At 45.7% G+C, this 21,278-nt stretch overlaps 8 protein-coding genes across 8 annotated transcripts; 2 read left to right on the forward strand and 6 right to left on the reverse strand.

Annotated features, from left to right (window-relative positions):
- Positions 1-316: 316 nt before the first annotated feature.
- Positions 317-1,250, forward strand: N7471_010650 (uncharacterized protein; the record flags this gene model as incomplete). The annotated part of the gene is made up of 3 exons (XM_057283369.1): positions 317-613; positions 671-907; positions 966-1,250. 3 exons carry the CDS (start codon positions 317-319, stop codon positions 1,248-1,250), a joined length of 819 nt encoding a protein of 272 aa, XP_057132348.1.
- A 1,067-nt stretch (positions 1,251-2,317) lies between these two features.
- Positions 2,318-2,644, reverse strand: N7471_010651 (uncharacterized protein; the record flags this gene model as incomplete). Its single annotated transcript, XM_057283370.1, has 1 exon — positions 2,318-2,644. One exon carries the CDS (start codon positions 2,642-2,644, stop codon positions 2,318-2,320), a length of 327 nt encoding a protein of 108 aa, XP_057132349.1.
- Positions 2,645-3,241: 597 nt separating this feature from the next.
- Positions 3,242-4,852, reverse strand: N7471_010652 (uncharacterized protein; the record flags this gene model as incomplete). Its single annotated transcript, XM_057283371.1, has 1 exon — positions 3,242-4,852. The coding sequence occupies one exon, from the start codon at positions 4,850-4,852 to the stop codon at positions 3,242-3,244; it is 1,611 nt and encodes a 536-aa protein (XP_057132350.1).
- Positions 4,853-5,377: 525 nt separating this feature from the next.
- Positions 5,378-6,548, reverse strand: N7471_010653 (uncharacterized protein; the record flags this gene model as incomplete). Its single annotated transcript, XM_057283372.1, has 2 exons — positions 5,378-6,157; positions 6,201-6,548. The coding sequence occupies 2 exons, from the start codon at positions 6,546-6,548 to the stop codon at positions 5,378-5,380; spliced, it is 1,128 nt and encodes a 375-aa protein (XP_057132351.1).
- Positions 6,549-7,558: 1,010 nt separating this feature from the next.
- N7471_010654 (pectate lyase superfamily protein domain-containing protein) lies at positions 7,559-8,764 on the forward strand (the record flags this gene model as incomplete). Its single annotated transcript, XM_057283373.1, has 1 exon — positions 7,559-8,764. One exon carries the CDS (start codon positions 7,559-7,561, stop codon positions 8,762-8,764), a length of 1,206 nt encoding a protein of 401 aa, XP_057132352.1.
- Positions 8,765-9,857: 1,093 nt separating this feature from the next.
- On the reverse strand, positions 9,858-10,835 carry N7471_010655 (uncharacterized protein; the record flags this gene model as incomplete). The annotated part of the gene is made up of 2 exons (XM_057283374.1): positions 9,858-10,507; positions 10,565-10,835. 2 exons carry the CDS (start codon positions 10,833-10,835, stop codon positions 9,858-9,860), a joined length of 921 nt encoding a protein of 306 aa, XP_057132353.1.
- A 4,313-nt stretch (positions 10,836-15,148) lies between these two features.
- On the reverse strand, positions 15,149-17,996 carry N7471_010656 (uncharacterized protein; the record flags this gene model as incomplete). Its single annotated transcript, XM_057283375.1, has 2 exons — positions 15,149-15,403; positions 17,598-17,996. 2 exons carry the CDS (start codon positions 17,994-17,996, stop codon positions 15,149-15,151), a joined length of 654 nt encoding a protein of 217 aa, XP_057132354.1.
- Positions 17,997-20,345: 2,349 nt separating this feature from the next.
- N7471_010657 (uncharacterized protein) lies at positions 20,346-21,055 on the reverse strand (the record flags this gene model as incomplete). The annotated part of the gene is made up of 3 exons (XM_057283376.1): positions 20,346-20,396; positions 20,459-20,715; positions 20,854-21,055. 3 exons carry the CDS (start codon positions 21,053-21,055, stop codon positions 20,346-20,348), a joined length of 510 nt encoding a protein of 169 aa, XP_057132355.1.
- Positions 21,056-21,278: the final 223 nt, after the last annotated feature.

Genomic DNA, 21,278 nt, shown 5'->3' on the forward strand with positions numbered 1-21,278 from the left:
TCAGTCCTGTCCTGTCACCTCAGTCCTGTCTTGTCACCTCAGTCTTCTACGTGACACCTCTATGCCAGTTATCGAGATCTGACCACCATCATCTACGACCACCATCATCCACTATCATCTGCGACCATCATAATCCACTATCATCTGCGACCACCATCATCCACTATCATCTGCGACCACCATCGACTGCGACCACCATCGACCACCATCATCTGCGACTACTATCATAGTGAGTTACCCCTACACAACTTCTCCCCATATTTATATCTTCAGCTTGGTTTTGCACTTTTCCCTTCGAGTACACTTCTCACATCAAATGCTGACATTCTCCTTTATCCTCTTCGAAGCCTTATCACCATTACCCGTCATGGCAGGAAATCAGATTATTCGCCACGGAACCATCTTCCCGCGTCGTCCTGCTCGTGATCGTCTGTCGAACCCTGTACCACGGCTCCTCTTTTGCCTCCCATGCATTCAGCGAAGCCTTGAGGATTGGCTACTTCGAGCTCCCGAACCTGGTTTCTGGCTGCACTTTGAAATCACCTGTGTCCAAGATACGGTCAATGCAAATGACTGCCAAGGTTGTCATGTATCAGGACGAGATTGCGAGATGGTAATGTTCGACCTACGAATTATTTACAATCTTAGTAACTATATGCTCTCTTTATAGCTCCCTGCTGGAATGGAAGGGCACAGATTCGAATTGCTGGCATTGATCTCGTGGGTCGCCTTATTCTGGGGCACCTATAACACCACCGAACGCAATTATGAAGGCCTTATTGAGAAATGGTTCCTCCCCGGAAGGTCCTATACCCAGCTTGCGTTGTGCATCGCTGATCTCTGCCGCGCGTTTACCCTCCTTGTGTGGAACCATATTGACACTCACGGATTACACCCTCGCTGCCCAGTGAGTTTTCCATTCTATCTTCTTATTGACTTTGCTAATCTCTTCACATTATCACTAGAACACCCGTCGCGTATCCTACCGCAACTGGCTCCTCAGCCGTATGCCGATTCCCCAAGGGATTGAGGCAGATGGAAGCCCAGAAAGGTTTGCAGCCATATCATTATCCTATCACAAATCGACTGGTACGGAAGACCGTGTCCACCTCTGGTACGGCGCAGTCAGGGCTTTTCGGTCGAGTGTGACAAGTATTGCTAGGGATGGCGTTAGCGTGCCCCACCATAACGATGTTGCTACTATCATCGGACGGTTCCCTACTTCTATGATTCCTACCGAAGGACGTTGATAATTCTGGGAATGAAATTCTGGGGGAATGGGATACGGCGGGAAGTAGTCATTTGTGCTATGCCGTTCTGATGGTCCTTGAAACATGCACTATTATGATCTGATACCATATTGCATATCGATCATGTGTCTTTGATTAGTTTGCTTTCTTTGCCGGTCGGGGTTTGCATTTTTTTTTTGCATTGATCTTGGTTTGATTAGCTTTCTCTAAAGCTCGCCAGATCTTGCTTCTCTTTCTTCGCGATCTTTAGTATTTTGAATGGAGTACTCTCTTACTCTAGATCTTTGCTCTACTTATAGACCTGACTTGTAATGTAAAACTTTCTGATATGAGTAGAAAAAGTCGGAGATAATGGCAGATATATATATTCGAATACAGTATATCTACTAAGTTATTATATTAGTTCTTATACGTAAAGTGGTTCGATCTTACCAAAATTACACCACTAGATAGCTATATCTTCTACTTACTCCTCATATAAATTTTAACTTACCACAAGTAATATTATAAGTGATATTTATTAAATTGCTAACCCCAATATTGAAGTTGGAGCTGCGAAGCTGCGGTCGCAGGCCAAGTCCTAAGCCATCACCAAAATAATCCCCAGATTTTAATCGCGCACACCTCGATCAACATAACATATTTTGGCTCGAAATTGAAACCTCAGAAAATTCACTACTAGGAATAGAACTCCTGAAAATCTTAGTATCATCCGAGGCCTATAGCAAAAACCAGTGGGCGTCTGAAAGTTAACTCATGTGGGCGTTGACCCACTTTTTTTCTCCCATAGTAAACTTCAAAGCCCTAATTCAAGTTACGGTAACTTGTCCCACCCCCATGGGATAGAGTCCGAATACCACGTACCAAAATTGCCAGCCTTACGGTATTCTGTCCAAGCAGCTTAATTCAAGGTGAGTCATCAGTCTGGCTTTTAGCACTCTTTATTCGAAGAAGTCGAGGCTCAAGATGCCTCAGATGAATGCTATGGAGAAGGGGCCATTGATACTGTTCTCGTTCCGCGGTAACTGCTTCCCGCATTTTGGGTTCAAGGTCAAGGACCTTTGCCATTAGGCAATCTCGTGTCGGTTGGGGATAGATTCTTCATCTGATGTCATCTCATTGTCGGTGGTATTCGCAGTCGACTGACCTGGTCGGCTGAGCTTTCTGCGAGGCCGGAGAATGCGCCGAGAATGTCCCAAGACTTCGTGTTCATCCAGGGCCTGGATCATTTGCATGCATAAGTCTTGGGCCGCAGTGCCCTTGACCTTGCGCTGGGCCTTTAACAGAGAATCATCTCCAATCGTGATATCAAATTTAAAGACAGTCGGCGGGGCTTTTCTCTTCAACACTAGGGCATCAGTAATGGCGTACTCGTCTTGGCTGCCGTCATCCATGTTTTAATACGCAAAATCGCCGTTTGCGGAAAGGGAGCATCGTTATTTGTTACTCCACCGCAGTCTAGAGCATGAGAAGATCTTAATATATTAATCGTTGTTATCTTAGAACTGTGATTCATTGTGTGCTTAGATCATTATGATATATATCGTATAATAATGAATTGCATGAAATTTGACGAATGTTAAATGCTGACTTTAGCGACAAATGGTGTAAAAGAAAGTGAGATAGTAGCTAGGGAGTTGCAAAACCCCTGAATTAATTGCTACCCCTCCTGTTCATTATAGACTAGCATTATCGAGGTGGTTCTATTTGTCTAGAGTGCTGTGGTAGCGTCTTAGGTGCTAATCGTACACCGTAATGGTACACCCCAACAAAACATCTCTAATTTTTAATCGCCATTTTCACAATAACTACTAGGCTTCGCATGCTCCGAAGCAAATGGGAGATATTTCATATAGTCTATTATAACTCATAAAAATCTTAGACCGATCGGAGTTTATTAGACCTCAGTAGTCTAACGAGGAAAAGAACCTGTAGTCTTGCGGGACCCACTTTTTATGTCCCATAGTGAAGGGGAAACCCTAACCTGTAGTCTAGTAGACTACAGCACCCCCCGTGAGATAGGGTCCAGTAGGACAGGTCTCTTTCCCAATGTCGATGTAGAATTGATCGGAGAGATAAGACTCGTCGATCGTGTTACCCCAATGCTGGACAAACTCCTGCATCATACCGTTCCACGTATTTGCTTTGGTCAATGTCTTTAGGTTTTTACCCTGGACCAGGATAGTCACGTCTAGGAAGTGCTGGAACCCAGCACGCTGAACAGTCTCTAAGATATTCGCCCATATAAGCGGGAGTGCATCTGGTGGTAGGAAATAAAATAGACGCTGCTCTCCAGCTACCGGATCCACTCGCCGGGAGCGCATCTCGACTCCCCGGGCCGTGGCATTGAACCGGCTGTGATCAAAGCTAGAAGGATAGTGCTGGAATAGAGATCCCTCGCAGTGCTGGTAGACCGCAGGCAGGAGGACTTGATCCATCCAGACCCGAAAGTCATCATCCCGGAGCCGGCTGGACTGCTGCTCCTCCCGGTATAGTCGCGGAAACAGAAAGTAGAGAGAAATATCTTCAAATCCAATCAACCGCCCGAAGGTATAATGCGGGATGTTATGTACTGGTTGTTGGACGTGGTGGGTGCGGCCATTGCTTCCAGTATAGTGTACACGAAGGGGATCAAGGTGGAGACTCGAGTGAAGATCAGAGACGGGCATCTGAGTTGGGTTCCACCGCACGCCAAGTTTCGCTACCGCGAGGCTCTCCGCAAACCCCACGATACTATCAATGTCAAAGGTGACCCCGGTCGGGCGTTCTCTTTGATGATCCAAAGCGAGGCAAATATGGGCGGGAGGAGCGTCAGGCGTGACTGAACTAATCCCGGTATAAATCTCACGCTTTCGTTCTGCACTAGTCTGTCCTGCTAGGTTGTCCTCGCGTCTGGCAATGGTCGTATCGCTGAGAACATCCGGAAAGCCCCCATCGACCTGAACCTGGTCCATATATTCTCCTAAGCTGATATGCTCGGCGTGCTTGAGTTCGTGCTCACTCTCCTGCTGCGTATGGCACTGGTAGCAGCAATTATGGTGTTGCTGGAGCTGATCAGTAAGTAGTCGGGCGAAGTCGCACATGACATTGGCCACGTTAGGTTCTAGTGTTTCCGGTTGTGCAGATGCCAAACGTTGTAGAGGCGGATCCACCTGCAACGAAGTCTCTGTGGTTTCTAACCTGGGGCTACGCTGATCAGGCCATGTTGGTTGGGTTTCCGGAGATATCGCCCGAAATGGCTCATCAGTCAGGTCAGTGGGCGGAGCTAACGGCCACTCATCGCTTGTAGGCGGGTTGTCATCTGTAGATAAGTCTAGTGGTCTAAGTCCTAGGCTGAGGGGCGGTAGGAGCTGCTCAATGTCCGTAGGAATCGTCAGTTCGCCGGGGGGAAAGTAGGTTGGCAAAGCTTCATCGACATAAACGGATGCTAGTATTGTAGTGGGATAATACCGGTCGAATTCTATCGCACGCTCCACAGCACGACCAGATTGTCGCTGGTTTCGCTGTGCTATGATCTTAGCCTCTTGTCTTTGCTCGGCGGATGCATACTTCCGAGGCCGCCCTCGTTTACGCGTAGGGGCTCGAGGGGAGTCGGGCGCCATAATACTAAAGAAGAACTAGAGTAAGAGCGATGGTAAGCAGATATCGAGCTTACTAGAGTCGAGCCCCAAAATAAGGGGTCAATGACATAAGCATGGAGGGCGGTTCTGATCTATCGAGGCGGTTTATGATCCCTCATATAAATATTGCTTATAGTCCCAAATAGGCTTAGTTTTGAGGAATAAATCAAAAAGGGTTTAGTTTTGAGGACAAAAACATGAAGCACGATTATGTAACCGTTTTCCTTCAAAGCTCCAAAAATGGCCAACTTCGATGGGTTGTAACTCCGTGACCGTATAAGTTAAAAGAATTCTGATTAAAGAAATAAAGTGGACTAAGCCCACTGCTCCGTATTGAGTCTTCATTGAGTTAAAGAAGGGCTATGTGGTTGTTGGTCGACTTCCGTTTTCTGCTACTGGTGGCCATGTGACCATCATCAACACGAGACCTCGGTGCCGCAGTTGCCCCAAAAGTAGGTTTTCATATGAGGATCTCCATTCGAACCAATCATGCCCACTAACCCTTATCTAGCCCGAATTGCTCTCCTCCTTGATGAGAACGCCCAGACCATTCAGTGCCGCTTTGTGCTCTTCACCCATTGCTCGCAAGCTTTCCACCACCTTTGAATATTCTTCCTCTTTACGCTTTTCCATCTCCTTTCCGAGCTCATCTGCCTCCGGAATCCCAACAAACGGTGACCCCGCTGTACCCAGAAAAGTCTGGCCGCCCTGAACCTCACCCCGGAAGAAATAGAAGAAAAGATCAATTCTTTCAACATCTTCAAGTTTCGGCCCTGAATGAGGCCGAATAACGTGACCATCAGAGTCTAGTTCTACGCGATGAGACTCCATTCCCGAAAATTGCTTGTCCGTGGTCTTGCGCACGGCAGGGAGGAGAACCTCGTGGAGCTTCTGCAACTCGAGCACGCCCTGCATTGCAAGACTGCTTGTGCCGTGGGGCAAGGTTTTGTCTTGCCACGCCAGAGTTTGGTTCTTCAGCAGGATGCCGTCGACGATATGTCCATACATCACAGCTGCTTGAGCCGAATCTGACGCTTCGATGCTCTCATTGAAGATCCGCTCAAAAAAGGATAGCAGCTGGTTGCAGTCTTTCACAAGCGAACCGACGAGCACGGTATCAATATTGGCGAAATCAGTGTCCGCAGAAAGAGTCATGAGGTCGGCAAGAGTTCTCTGAAGGCCTTTGAGAGAGTCGAGCTTTTCTTTCATCTGCTCGTCTTTGATGAACTTCTCGACGCTCTCTACGGCCCGATTGATCATTGCATCCACTTCTCGAGCGTCAGTTTGCTACCTAAAGAAGTCAACAGCTGAACCCACCTGCAGCAACTACCTCCCGAATGATCTTCTCCGCCGTCTCTTTGTCTTGCTTCTTCCGCTGCCAATCACTGTAAAGGCCATAAAGAAAACCGGCGGCAGTGAACCAAGGCCCGAACGCAGTACCTACAGCAATCATTGCTTCGACTTCTGGAGAGGCTTTGATCCATTCCTGGATGGCAGAAAAGGGCCCGGTTCCTTCTGCAAAGAGTCTAGCGGACTCGAGTGAAGCATGGAAGTCAACATCAGAAGCGCACCCGAGTGGGTAGTGGGAGAAATCTTTGCTGAACGCTGCACGCTGCTGAGCGCGTATGGCAGCGGCTTCATGTACCTGCTTAGGCTCATTGTCGTAGGGAACACTCATGGCTGTTGAGGGAACGGCTGTGGGGGACCATCAATTGATCTGAATGTTTCCAAGTTCCCGATGAAATAACAAGTAAGCTTTGACGTCGGAGTAACTTAGAGTCGTCTTAAATGCTACTCCACTCAGCTAAGGATTTCATCCTTTTCGGCGGACTGATGTCACCATTAGGTATCGCCACTAAAATCAACGGGCGAGCGGTCAACACGGGCGAACGGTTACTCCAGAACACCACAGTAAACGAGATAATTAACAACTTCATATCTCAACAACCAAGACATATTATGAGATCGAAATTTTCCTGTAATCCTTTTTACTTCTCAGAAGCAATATATCTCGGTTTTTAAATCCATTGGGTCTTGTTTTTGGAACATTACAATTTATTACGCAGTAATTTTGACCCCATCAATCCATGTAGCACGCATCGAAAGTAGCCTTCGACACGTCCGTCCAAGTGCGTGCGAATTTGCGAGGTTGGAACTATTGTCGAGACATGGAGCGGTAACTTACCGCCTAGACAGGGGTTATACAGTAAGCTTAACCGAATACAACAATCCTGACGTGACTTCTAACGGCCACATGATGGTAGTAGCCAAATATTCGTCATTTTCGTACCTATCGTGTGACCTAATCTTGGCAGCTTGCAAGTACTTTGGGAGTTAAGACTTGACCTAGAGTGTCTCGCCCGGTCTATATTCTAATTGTCCTTTCCCATGTGTTACTGCCGTGAAACCAACGCTGGATAGCATGGCTTCATCACGGTACCGTTTTATTTCTAGACTACACCATGCCGTCATTACGAACTTAGACGCCATGTATCCATTTGCTTCCAATAATTCGCATATTAATAACGTCATTGGGCTCTTCTAGGCTTTCGTTTTCGGCAATAGAGGGCAGCCTAGAAGGATTGTTATTCATCCTCTTGATTGTTTAAGAAAGGGGAGCCTCACCAATCTCTAGATCACAATTGCAACTTTATCCCTCAACACCTTTAATTCAATCTTCTACCAAACATGTCATCCGGTATCATCCGTGGATATTTTAATGTCCAAGATCATGGTGCAACTGGACTTGGAAAGGTCAATGAGTCACCCGCAATCCAAAGTGCCATCAATGCAGCAGCCGCTCAAGGGGGAGGTGTGGTTTGGTTCCCACCAGGTCTGTATTTCATCGACAAGTGCGCGGATACAGGATTGGATGCCACAAGGGGCTTCATCATTGAGGCCTCTGTTATCCTAGCTGGGGCAGGCACTGGAAAGCCACAATTCAACGACAACCCATCGAGCAACCCACTTGCCACGAATGGATCAAAGCTTTTGATTACCAACCATGACATCATCCCAATTGTTATCACGGGGTGGGGCACAGTTATCCGTGACATGGCGATTTATCACCAACAACCAGAGCCTGTGGTTGGTCAGCCCTGGACACCTGACCCATATCCAGCGGCTATTTTGGTTGCTGCGCACGATGTACGCCTGGAAAATTTATATTTGCGAAACCCGACTGTTGGAATAGTATCAGAAAATGCAGGGCGTTTGAGCATCAACCGTCTATTTGGCCAACCACTTCAAACCGGCATCTCTATCGACAATGCAAGAGACACCGTGAAAATCGATAATATTCACTTCTGGCCTTTCTGGACTGAATCAGAGGCCGTTAGAGAATACACATTCGAAAAAGCGTGCGCCATTGAAAGCTACCGCAATGATAATCCTCTGTTCTCCAACATATTCACGATCGGATACAACACTGGTTTCCTATTCAGCAAAAGAGAGAATGCACCTGAGGGCCAGATCACTAGCAAGTTTCAGATTGTGAATGCAGATAATGACTCAGGGCACAAGGGAATCAAAGTTGATGGACCACTGACAACCGGCCATATCGTTAATTACAATTTCCAAGGATCCGAGAAATCGGAGACAGGGATACACATTCAAGCTCCTGGTGCCATAGTCCAAGCAACTAATGTGAGAATTAAACTAACAGGAGCCAATTCCATTCGTGTTTCGGGGGCAGGGGCGCGCTTGAATTTGGAGAATATTTGGATCCAATCTTGGAACCAAAGTGGCATTGGATTCCCCGGTATTGAAGCTGTGGGGGGAGGCGCCGTTGTTTCTGTGGGTTTTAACCGCCTTTACACTGAGAAAAGTGGTAAGCTTATTGGTGGAGAGGGTGTTGTGCTTGCTGAGCCTGTGTTACCGGGGATTAATGCGTGAATATTATTTAGCTCCTAATCTACTTTCTCTGCTTGTCATAGTCTATATATGCTTTATATGCCGGATGGCAATAGATAGGGAAAAGGTGTCATGCAACTATGAGGATCCTGTCTAGGCGCAACATGGATGTTTGTATTCGGTTCCATTAGATTGGTAAATCGTTTAGCGTACTACTTGGTCTGCACATTGTTAACACGAACCTCAAAGCTGAAAATAGGCTCCGATAGCTGGGATGTCAATAATTATATTGAAGGCGTAAACTAATTGGCCAATATTGTTGAACCAGACAGGGACAGCTACTACGATAAGCCCTATCCCACGGGGGTGGGTGAACTCTGCCAGAGTTGAGGTTAGGGCTTTGTCTTTAACTATGGACATAAAAAGTGGGCCCCGCCTGAGTTCAGGTTAATTTCCTCGCCAGGGTTCAGAGGATAAATGAACTCCGATCGACCTGAAATTTTTATGAGTTATAATAGACTATGTGAAATATCTCCCATTTTCTTCGGAGCATGCACAGTCTACTAGTTATCGAGGAAATAGCGATTAAAAATTAGAGATGTTTTAACCTGAACTCAGGCGGGGCCCACTTTTTTTGTCCCATAGTTAAGACAGAGCCCTAACCTGAACTCTGGCAGAGTTCACCCACCTCCGTGGGATAGGGGGGGTCCCACTTTTTTTCTCCCATAGTAAACTGAAAGCCCTAATTCCCAGTCAGCCTGACTGGGCCACCCCCCGTGGGATAGAGTTCACCCACCCCCGTGGGATAGGGTATTAAAGCATGAGTACAGTGCAGCTTTCAGGTCTATATAGTTTTGATTGTCGGAAGTCGTGGTCAAGATTTCGTACATGGTGGCAATACATGTAACAATATCCAACGCCGCATCCAATGTCTATTAGTATCATATTGCGGGTAGTTCCCGAACCGGCTTTTGATTAATCGGGAAAAGAATCGTGATTATATTGTCCTCACCGTCAGGTGAATGTAAGTGATGTCGACATTATAGTTTTCGGTTTAGCGTACATTAGTTCCTATTCAGGAATCTAACCTTTAACAGTCTCCCCGCCAGATCATCGACCAATCTTAAAATTAAGTTTACGTATAACCCCCTAGGGGCAGATTATAGTACTCTCTTCCTTCATCCACGGAAACATGCCGAAGAAGCAAAGCTGCTGTATGTGCTTGTGTCCAAGACTTGAAAAGGTCATCAATAGACCTTTTTCCTAAGTCGGACACCCGCCAATAGTGCTTAATGGCATCTTTTCTGACCTTTTCCGTAGAGGCATCAGGAGTGAGACTGATCCACAAGGCATTTGTAAGATTAGGAATCAAATCATCTCCCCCGATGTCAGTTCTGATCAAATACTCAAAAGTTTGAGCTCCTGGCACTCCCTCCGTTATTGGTACAATGTTAATCAACTGACTAGCACGAAATATTTTATATTCATCAAACCTTTTCTGAAGGGCTTTCTTGGCATCTTCTAAAGTTTGGGCTGTCTCCTCAAAGGTGGCTGAATAGTTTCCAGTCCTAACGAGGAAGAACGTTTCGTATGTGAAGCGCATCGAATGCCTTATTGCGTAAAAGAGCAGGTAAAAACCTAGCATTTTGTCTTTTTGTGGTCTTGGACGATCGCCTTCAATCCAAACTTTGAGTCCATCGAGTGGACCTATCTCGTTGTGGATATCGTCTGCGAACTGCTTCAATTCGCCGTCTGTATCCGTAACCGTATGTTTATCGATTCCAACTAGTTGAATCTATAAGTGCGAGATCTTGCAACTTGGGAAAGTGAATGTGAGCTTACACAACTGGATATTCGATTGGCATTCATACCACCACGAAGCCGCCCTGTTCACTAAGTTCATATAGCCTTGAAATTCAACGGCGTTGATTTCTGCTATAATACTCTCCTTGGCACCATCGACATAGTTCTGCACATCTTGAGAATGGTTCTTCTTCCCCTGGAAGCTTTCGACAAAATCTTTGGTGGTTTGCATAGCATTGACAACTTTGCTGACAGTATCTGCTGCCTCTCCAACTATGACGATGGCTGCAAGGATCTCTGCACCCGACATGCTTGGAACAGCCCACTATGGCACGGGGCCGGAAAAAGGTAAAACTCGGGGTATTCAAGATCTAGGGCTAAAGTTAGTTGCAAGGCTTAACTAGGTAGGTAGTAATACAACAGAGCTGTGAGCTTCAAAGCTTAGTTACCTTTGAGAGGCAGGATAGTGCTCGATATCCGAGAAGATCCTCTATGGAATAGTGAAATGATGTTGACCTGCTCAACTCCGTTGGTCGCAGGTAATCGAGTCGATCATATAGTGTATGCGAACTTGGGATTTCGTACCGTGTTGAATTATAAATCGACATTCGATTAGGCTGGATGCTGATATAAGGAATCTTGCAATTTTGGTGGATAAAAGGACCACTCAAATCTATTACCTCATGGTGATATAATATTACTACGTCATATTGGCATTACCCGCGGGCTCTAGATTTCGACGTTCCCGTCATGTTCTATCTGCTCCAGGCCCACTAGAAAGATTGAAAAAAGATTAAATCGTCACGAGTCAACAGCAGATGCACTGACTTTTCGGGGCAATCACCCATCCATCCATCCACACTGTATCTTCGCTTCTAGAATAGATGGTATGTATTGAATACCCGCAATGGTGACATCCTTACCCATTTGCCAACCAGTAAGTAAATATTACTTAATGCACATTTTAATCCGTCATAGGGTCATTTGGACGGGGAATCCAATTTTTCACTGAGAGTTGGCAGGCATCATAAGACATGGGCCTAAATCGAGACCCGATATACCTGCCGAAAAGCACAACGTTCGCGACCGAAACGCGACGAAGACTTTGGAACACAGTAATGGAAATACCTCTCTCGAAGCATGGTATCAGGTGGACCTCCTCTCTTCTCACTGGGCAACTTTGACACACCCCCACCGAGAAATTTTGATGACGAGGACATCAATGAGCGATGACTTAGTATCAAAATCCGAACAAACATTCACTCAAATGTCTATTATCTTGGCTCTTCGGAAGCTGTTCCCACTCCGTCTATTCATTCTCAGGTCACTTAATGCGCTTAGCGCACACTCAGCGCAGACTTCGTCGGAACAATCCAATTCCACAGACAGATTTTACCGGGAGTTTGTCTAATCCTGCTGAAATACTCTTTTTGGGACGCTTTTCGTTCTCGGATTTTTCTCTTGGCCTTTGATACCAATCTTCGGAAGACTTAAGCGTAAACATGGCGCCATATATCGTTTTCGGAATCGTTCCCATTTCGACCGTTGCAGAAACGTGTAGCTGCTAAAGAGGACATTTTGCCATTTCCGCAGGGTGAATAGCCAAGCTTTTTATTGCTTGGTGTCTTGGAAGCCGCAATACTCTGGTTTTCTTTGACTTAATCTTTCGTGCTGTGCTTTTGTCACTGCGCTCACTGGAGAAAATGCTCAAGAAAAGTGGGGCGGGCCTAGGGGCGGGCGTAAGGTTTCCCATGGGGGTAACAATATTGGCAAATGGGATGGTGGTGGGGTTAACATTGACACTAGAGGTGGTGACATTGGGGACATTGGGGCTGGGGTGGAGGCTACATTTTCTGTTCAGCTCTAACAATTTTCGCTCAAGAGTAGTATTAGGAAGCTTGCCATGGTTCGGGGTGCTTCAGAATAATCTCTAAAACACATAAATTAACGTACTTCGACCGCATCTCTGGATTTCTCATTAACTTCTAATATTGCTTAAGCTACTCGAACAAAAATGTGGTTTTGAGCTCTGCTGGTCACGTTTGACTTCCATCAGGTCCGCTTTGGTCGATTCAATGACGGTGGTTCGGTCGTAGATAATTTCCCTCAGGCTGTCAACCAGTCGCCATTGTTTTCCTCATGTTTTATACACTTTAGACAAATTCACTTAATCGGGTCGTCGAACGCGGCCACCAGGCGGTGTCCGGGTTCCCGGGCGCAATGATAACCCGGGCGCAATGATACTTTTTTCAACCTAGCCATCTTCATTAATTCACCATTACCCCAGATCTTCATATTATGTCTCAAGAATTAGAAGACCGCATTATCAAGGCTTTAGAAGCATACCATGCTGCTAAGAAGCCCAAAATCGCGTCGATCGCGCGGGAATTTAGCATTCCATACCAAACCTTCAGAGGGCGAGTTCAGGGTCGGAAATCTCGAGCGGCCCAAACCCCAGGCAATAAAGCTCTAGAACCTGAGCAAGAAAAGGCCTTAATTCTATGGATTGATACCTTAGATCAGGCCTTTTCTCCGCCATCAGCAGCGCGAATTCAGGGTGCTGCCTTGCAAATTATCCAGCGTCATGATCCTTCCCGAACCCTAGGAAAAAACTGGGCTTACGATTTCATCGCTCGTTTACCACCGCGCTTTCAAAATATTAAGCAAAAACCTATGGAAAGGGCAAGATATGAAGCTGTTATACCAGGCTTTCTTGTCACATGGTACGATCGCCTACAAATTACGATTAAAACCTATGGAATCACCGAGAAATACCTATACAATTTCGATGAAACTGGGTTTAGAATTGGCGAAGGAAAGACTGAAAAGGTTGTCTCAGCCCGGGGCAATTCATCGAATTCTACCGGTGGGCAAGCCGAATCGCTTACCGGTATTGAATGTGTCTCTGCGGATGGTTGGGTTATGCCGCCATGGTTCTTAGTGAAGGGCCAATATCATATGGAAAGCTGGTTTATCGAAACCAATCTACCAGATAATTATACGATCGTTCAACCCCAAATGGTTGGACTGACGAGATCGTTAGTTTCGCATGGCTTCAGATCTTCGATGAATTTACGTCGTTCCGTGTTAAAAAAGGGGAATATCGTCTTCTTTTAATGGATAATCATAGTTCACATTTGACCTATGACTTCATTGAATTTTGCTGGCAAAAACGAATCATTCCTTATTGTTTTATTCCACATACGACACACGGTTGCCAACCTCTTGATGATACGCCCTTTCAAGTCTTAAAGCATTATTATAAACAGTCGAATAATAATGCTGTCTTCTGGGGTGGTGATCCGAAGCATAAGGCTGAATTCTTCGCCGGGATCCACGATATACGGACAAAATCATTAACGAAGCGCACTATTCGACATGGCTTCCGAGAAACTGGTATTTGGCCAATTAATTCGGACAAAGGCCTTGAGAAATTAGGCTTAGTTGACGATGGTCTTCCTAATATGCCTGGTTTTATCATTCATGATATTGCTTCCGGAACTACACCACCACCACCTTCAAGTTCACTACCAAATTCACCGCCGGCGACCGTGCAAAAGCTAAGAAAAGCGAGCACTAAGGTCATAAAACATATCCAAAATGATACTACAATTTCTCCGAAGGTGCGAGATAGTCTTTCTCGGATTTTGGCGGGTGGGCTCGCTCTTGCCGAGGTTGGTGCTCAATTCGCGGAGGACAATGTGCGGATTCTACGGCGGAAAAGGCAGTCGAATACTGCTAGAACAAAGCGCAGGCTTCCGGAACTAGGCCCTCGCCTAGTTAAGGACTGTAAAAAGCATATTTCCGACCGTGCCGACCGAGAAAGACTACAAATGTTCAACCGGTCGAAGAAAGCATGGCGGGACGCCGCTATTTTAAAAGTAATTGAGGACGGCGACATTGAGGATACAGGTGAAATTCAGGAGGATCCCGATACAGAAATGGCCCCAGAATGGATAGATAATCTTTATTATGTTGATACTACTGGGGATGTTATTTAAATTCAATGAATTAGATGGACAGGTTGGAAAAGTTATCATTGCGCCCGGGTTATCATTGCGCCCGGGAACCCGGACACCGCCTGGTGGCCGCGTTCGACGACCCGATTAACGTAATTCACATGCGAGTGGGCCACCCAACCCAACCTATTAAATTTAAATGCATTTATCTCAACCATAACGCCATTAAATTAATTTAACTAACTAATTTCTCTATCTGGAGTTCTGGACACGTCTCTCTTCTATGCCCTGGCAACCTGCATATTCCACATGCACGCTGGCCCTGTGTACATGGTTGTAAACTGTTGTTGTTCAGAGGTAGACCTCGGCACAGCCCATGGGCCGCCCTATGTGGGCGGCCCATGGGCTGTTGATGGGGGTGCTTTGGGCTCTAGTCTGGGGCCCATGGGCGGGCCCTGAGGGTCATGGGCGCGCCCAGAGCCCACGATGGGCGGCCCAACAGCCCAAATGTGGGCCAGAGAAGGACAAACCGTGACTTTCATAAGTTATGCATTTTTTCGGCTGTATTTTTTAGTATTTGGCTTACGAACTCGGCTTCAAGTAGGGAGCACGGTATATACAGTACACAATCCGACTAAAAGGGATTGTATTGAATTTTGACTGATTATCTAGGATCATAATATTCAAAAAGCTCTTCGTCCCGTCTTGAACGCTTCGACATCCTCCCTGATGTACGCCTCTGAGTATTGCCTTCTCCATGAGCGATAGGCGGCAATGGAAAATCATTGTCATCGCCGTCTTCTCCGTCACTAATTCGTCCTTGAGCGTCCATGTTTTCTTCCTCAGAATCCGAAGCACTAGACACAGTACTTCGCCGTCTCTTGCCAAGGGAGAGCTGGCTTACTTTCTCAAGAGTGACCTGCTTCTGGGTAGATCCTGAATCACCTTCCTCATCGTCACTGATAAGAGCAATAGGATCATCCTGTGGAATATCTTTTTCTTCCTCTATTAGGTCGATCTCTTCAGTACTCAAGAACTCCCTAGCAAGCCTAAGCTGCCCCTCCTCGATATCGAACCTGCTAGTGCACATGTGCATCATAAGATCCTGGATGGTCGTTGCTTTGAGTGAGCCTCGACGATAGTGGCAGATGTCCCTAGCAGAGTTGAAAAGTCGCTCGACGCCAGCACCAGTAGCAGGAATAGAAAGAATATCTCGCGCAGCACTTGCTAGTACTGGAAACTCATGTTGATTATCTTTCCAAAATAGGAGAGGCTCAACATTAATAGGTTCTAGGTCATAATAGGATTAGGTTGTGAATGTAATTGAAAGAATATAGAGTACCTCTTACGCCTCTGTAAAAACCGCTCAAGCTCATCCTGATAGCTTGGTATCGAGGTTGATTTCTCGGATCGTGGTTGCGTAAGGATTCGGTGAAGCCGCGAGACTCGTGCTGCTTGTGGCTGCGATATTGGGGATTGATGATCAGAAAACCGTTGCTTGTAGGGTTCGAGGTAATCTTTGAGGTATTGATGATATTTGTCCCGCCATTTGTAGTCATTATCTGACCCTTTCTGCTGTGTGAAGAACTGTAACTTGTATTGTGGCGCAAGGATCGTACCCATCGCGTAAAGGTTGCCATGATCCCCAGTCGTCTTGCCATAATAATCTTTTAGCTTTTCTTTTGCCGCTTGCAGGCCAGCCAACATCGATCGTTTCCAGCCAATCTCTTTTCGCTGGAGCTGACTGATTGAAGTGTCAAGGTGATCAAAAAGCCGGTTGTAGATAGCAAAGACACCATGGACAGTGGCATCCTTAGTCTGGCAAAGTGCAGTTGTAAACTCGTAGAAAGGCAGTGTGATGTAAAGAAGGTATTCAATTTGTCGCCACTCTTCTCGGTCTAACTCGTAGTCTCTGAGATTATACTCTGTGCAGTATTTATCAATCACTGGCTGCAATTTCTTAATACGTCGGAGCATCAGGTAGGTCGAGTTCCAGCGAGTTCTAACATCTTGAATAGGAACCAGCTTTGGCGGTTTAGTCTGAAGACTAAGAAATACTTCTCGGCGTTGAGGGCTTCCATTTATGTAAATGGCGAGGTCACGGACCTAGCGAAATAATTAATAAATATATGTTTTTAGGTGAATGAAGATAAATAGAGATAGAATAGAGGTCTTACCCTATCCAGGGTATCGGAAATCTCTTTCCGTCGTCGATTAGCACGAAGGGCTTTGGATTTCGCTTCAGACCATTCTCGTTCATGACTCTCATTGTTTGGATTGGCTTTCATTTCGCCAAGGAGCTTCTTCAGGCTCAGTTGGATAACATGAGCCAGGCATGGAATCCGGATGATAGGGAACTGATCATGGGACTCGAAGGCTGACAAAGACTCTTGGATTTTCTTCATCAAGGTCTTGTTGTTTGATGCGTTGTCTGTTGTGATGGCCAATACTCGACCCTCAATCTTGCAATGTTGAAGCCTTTCAAGAAGAACATTGCTAAGATTCACTCCTGAGTGGGTGCCATGGAGTGGCTCAAATCCAAGAAGGATTTCACGATAGTTCCAATCTTGATCGATGAAGTAGCCAGTGATAGCCATAAATGCCTGTTGAAATGGCGAAGTCCAGCAGTCCAATGCAATAGAGAGCTTTGCAGTTGAAGGAAGCTTTTCAAGAATCTTTTGGTTCGCGTCATCTACGGATTCCTGTAGTCGACGCTGAACGGTTCTAGCTGAAGGAAACTCTGGCATTGATGGGGCTGCCCGAGCTAGACGACAAAGCATTTGTAGTTCTGGATGTTCGACGACTTGGAACGGAAGCTGGAGTGCAGTGATTGTTCGGACAATCTGTTGCTCCCACTGGTCTTTGGTGAAGTCCTCAATATCATTGCGAGTATAAGAGTCCTAAAACAATTAGTATTGAAGTAAGCTATTAGAGGGCAGCAAATACCGATTTCTTAAAAAGTTGACGTAGTTTTGCTTGCTGGGCTTTTTGACTAGAGGCCAATTTACACCTGCTAGTCGTCCGATGTCGATTAACAGACTTTGTTCCATTCGATTTCCAGTTCGGGTGATCAAGGATATTTCCACATCTTTTACACATGACGCTTGGTACACCAGTGTTAATATGTGCCACCTGGTCCAAATTTTCCCAGCTTGTCGAATGCTTTCTGGTTCCATCCCACTCAAACTTGCGTCTAGGATCGCCTTTTGGTGCCTCGTCTCTCTCAGCTGCCGCCATTGTCTGAAGCACCAATCCATAAAATCCGCTTTATTCATGACTGAATAAAGAATGAAGTTCTTCGTTCGATTTGGGCCAACGCGCCCAAGGGACTGAGGAATCGAAGGTGGTGGTGGTGGTCGAAGGAAGGATGAATCTTGGACAGAAACAGTTGTTTGCTGACTGCTCGGCGACTCAGGGGTAAAGAGATAGGCATCGTCAGACCGAGGAAAGGAGAGATTATCTGCATCACTCTCATATCGGGATGAGGGGCCAGCGTCAGAGAATTGAGACATGGTGAGATACATTCAAGGTAGAGGAAAGATAGAGAATAGAGAAACTCACCTTTCTTCCGTAGCCAATTCAAAATCAGGGGCTTCGAATGGCATTCAGCTTTAGGAGCAAATAATCTTAAAAAGTGTGAAATAGCCGTTGGCCTATAGTTGCTAGTTTCATTGATTGGCTGGTGTCAGCAAAGGGCCCACACCATTTCATTTCACTAAATTAGTGGTCGGACAGATGTACCCGATCCTAAAGCCAAACAAGAATTCAGCTTTAGACACAAGAGGTAGGCAATTAGTGAACACAACCAATATGGTAGGGATTTAGAATTGTGAATGAACAGGAAAATAGTGAATCCTATAAGATCTCACTAGGAATAATCAACAAAAATTAGGATCAAGTAAATCTTTGCTCATTTATGGAAACTAGACTGTCCTACTCTACACAGCCCAGAAAAATATATCTCTGATGGGGTTTCATGACTTTACGATCTCCGCTCATAACGTCATCGCCAATACACTCAGAGCCTTATACCAAGGAAATAAAATACAAATCACCTGTCTGAAATGTCAGAATACTTGAAAATTTCTTTAGATTTCACAGGCATGTGGGTTGATTAGGGGTGGTGGGCTCTGTTGTAACCAGAACAAGTGTAAATTACGAGTATTTTTGTTGGCTGAATCAGCACTTTATCCGTCCTATTTGGGATACTTATGCATTGATGGGCTCTTCATGGGCGGCCCATGGGCTGACCCTTACCGCCCATGGGCTTTGGGCTTTGGGCTATGGGCCCTACGTAGGGCCCATGAATGGGCTGTGGGCTCTATACCCTCGCCCATGGGCGGGCTCTGCCGAGGTCTATTACTGACAGTCAAGGCTAATACTGTGCAAAGCTGTGTAATGGGGCTAGGCGACATTAAGCTTTTCCTGGCAGATGGACGTACGTAGTTGGAAAAGTCAGGTGACTATTGAGCATGATTTAATTACCGGCATGCGCGGAGTTCCTACCAGATAGTGAAGTTCTGTGGTCCCACAGCGCCACTGACATTTACCTGTGCTGAAATAGCGACCATGAAGTTGCCACTTCAAATAACACCCCTTCGAATTGAAAAGGATAATCAATGGTATATTATCTATATAGCTAACATCATGTCTCTAAATGAATTTTCATGATCTTTATTCACTGTTGGGAACAAGATGTAGTCGCTCATCATGTCACTCTTCTCCGTTGCTACGTTCTAAGGGCTTGCCTTGACAGAATATGTCACAGCTCAACTCACAGCTCCTCCTCCCCTACTTCAGAATGCTTTGCTCCAGTGGGTTTCACTGGGTGTAATGTCCTATCTTAAAAGATCTCGGAATGCAGCAACCTTCCACCGCGCCTCAACCAAGTATGCCGCATGCTTCTGCACACAGGTGGTGTTCAAATACTTATTGAATCTACTATAAATCGGAAATTTACAAAATTCATTACTGGGAATACAACTCCTGAAACTCTAACTATGATCCGACGCCAACTGCTAAATGCACCGGCCGTGTCAAAATTAATGGATCTGGCCGTGTCCTCACTTCTTTTCTCCCATATCAAAATGCGAAACCCTAATGGATCTCACCGTCAGATCCCCCTCCCCCTTGGGATAGAACCGATTGGCGGATGGAGCTGACCTATAATATAAATCTTGCTTATGATCTCAAGTGGGCTCAGTTTTGGGGACAAAAATACAATGGACTATAAATGTAACCCTTTGGGATAATGAACAATTGACTATTTAATCGGAACTCGTAAAAATTTGAATGGAAAAAAAACCGATTGCAATGTAACTGTAACGCCACCCTGAAACTAACTGTACTATGCCCACTCGGGGAAACCCTAAGCCCGTATAAAAAAATGTGTCCATAGCAGTAGCAAGGAAATGAATCCCATATATATTGCAGTGGCATTTTTCCGCAGTACTGAGATTGACCATGTGGACATAACCTTCCACATATACAGACAGACATCCCCCCTACTTGGACTTTTGATTTGCTTGATGTTCGACTCGTACTCCTCTAGTAGCTTACCGATCTTCCGAACTGGTAAAAACCAGTGCCCGCGTCGGGCAGCTTTGATAGCGATATCGACTTTCGCTCCTTTTTCAAGTAAGTATAAAGCCACATCTTTTTGATTATATAGTGCTGCAGCGAAAAGAGGAGTGCCGTATTTATACCCTTCAATGTTTACTTGGGCACCTCGATCAACAAGTAATTTTACGATCTTAAGATTTCCCATGGTCGCGGCACACAGTAGAGGATTTTTAGTTTCTGAGGGATCCACGATTGCGTTGCTTCTAAGCAAGAGTTCCACCATTTCAGGATCCCTCTCTTCAATAGCGGCTGTCAGAGGGCTTCCGAAGTGGTAAGGCTGCATATTCACCCTAGCACCGTTGTTTAGTAAAGTTTTGACAACTTCAGTATTACCGCCAAGAACAGCATGTACCAAGGCAGGGCCGTATGCATCGTCTTGGTAATTCACGTCTGTTACCTTCTGAAGTAGCGCCTCGACTTGGGCTTTGTTTCCAACCTCAGAAGCAATGCAGAGTGCCCTGTGGACCTCTGTTCCCCTATATTGGGGGTCTTCAAGACGCTTTAATAACTCTGTCGCTACCTCCTTGGAGCCTTCTTTCCATGCAACGTCGAGAGGGGACCTATACTCTCTATCGCACTTTTTTCTGAACTGCAGATCCGCACCATGGTCTAGAAGTAATTTCACTGTCTCGCAACACTCTCCCAAACATGCCAACAAGAGAGCGTTCCCGTAACGATCAGGCTCGCTTGTTGTAGTATTTCTATTAGGGTACTTTTCGAGCAAACGTTTCACCAATACTAAATTACCTATGTGGGAAGCAGCCTCCAAAGCGGTGTTGTATGGCTTTGGTGGGATTTTGATATCAGGCGTATCGTCGAAATGCTTCAAGATGGCATTTAGGTCTTCTTCGGTAGGTTGTCCTATGTAGAATAAGTTCTCAAAGTCTTGGTCGACTGGAGATAAGTTCTCAACGTCTTGGTCGGCTGGAGATAGTGGAGCTAGGCTCATCATGAATATGTGAGAGAGGTATAGATTTCCTTGAGGTCATGCAAACCAGGGTATTTGTATTCAACACTGACCCTTCCCGATTTGAAGTTCTATATTCAGCGTCAGTTGTCTGAGATATTTTTTACAATCTAAATTTAAAAAATATTTTTTTTTCTTTTATTAGTTAGTGGAATTGCGTAAATAGCATGCCCATTCATTTGGTTACTGAGAACATGATAAATCG

This window comes from Penicillium samsonianum, assembly GCF_028829775.1.
Source record: "Penicillium samsonianum strain IBT 33392 chromosome Unknown utg000006l_segment0_segment0, whole genome shotgun sequence".
Classification (NCBI taxonomy): Eukaryota; Fungi; Ascomycota; class Eurotiomycetes; order Eurotiales; family Aspergillaceae; genus Penicillium; species Penicillium samsonianum.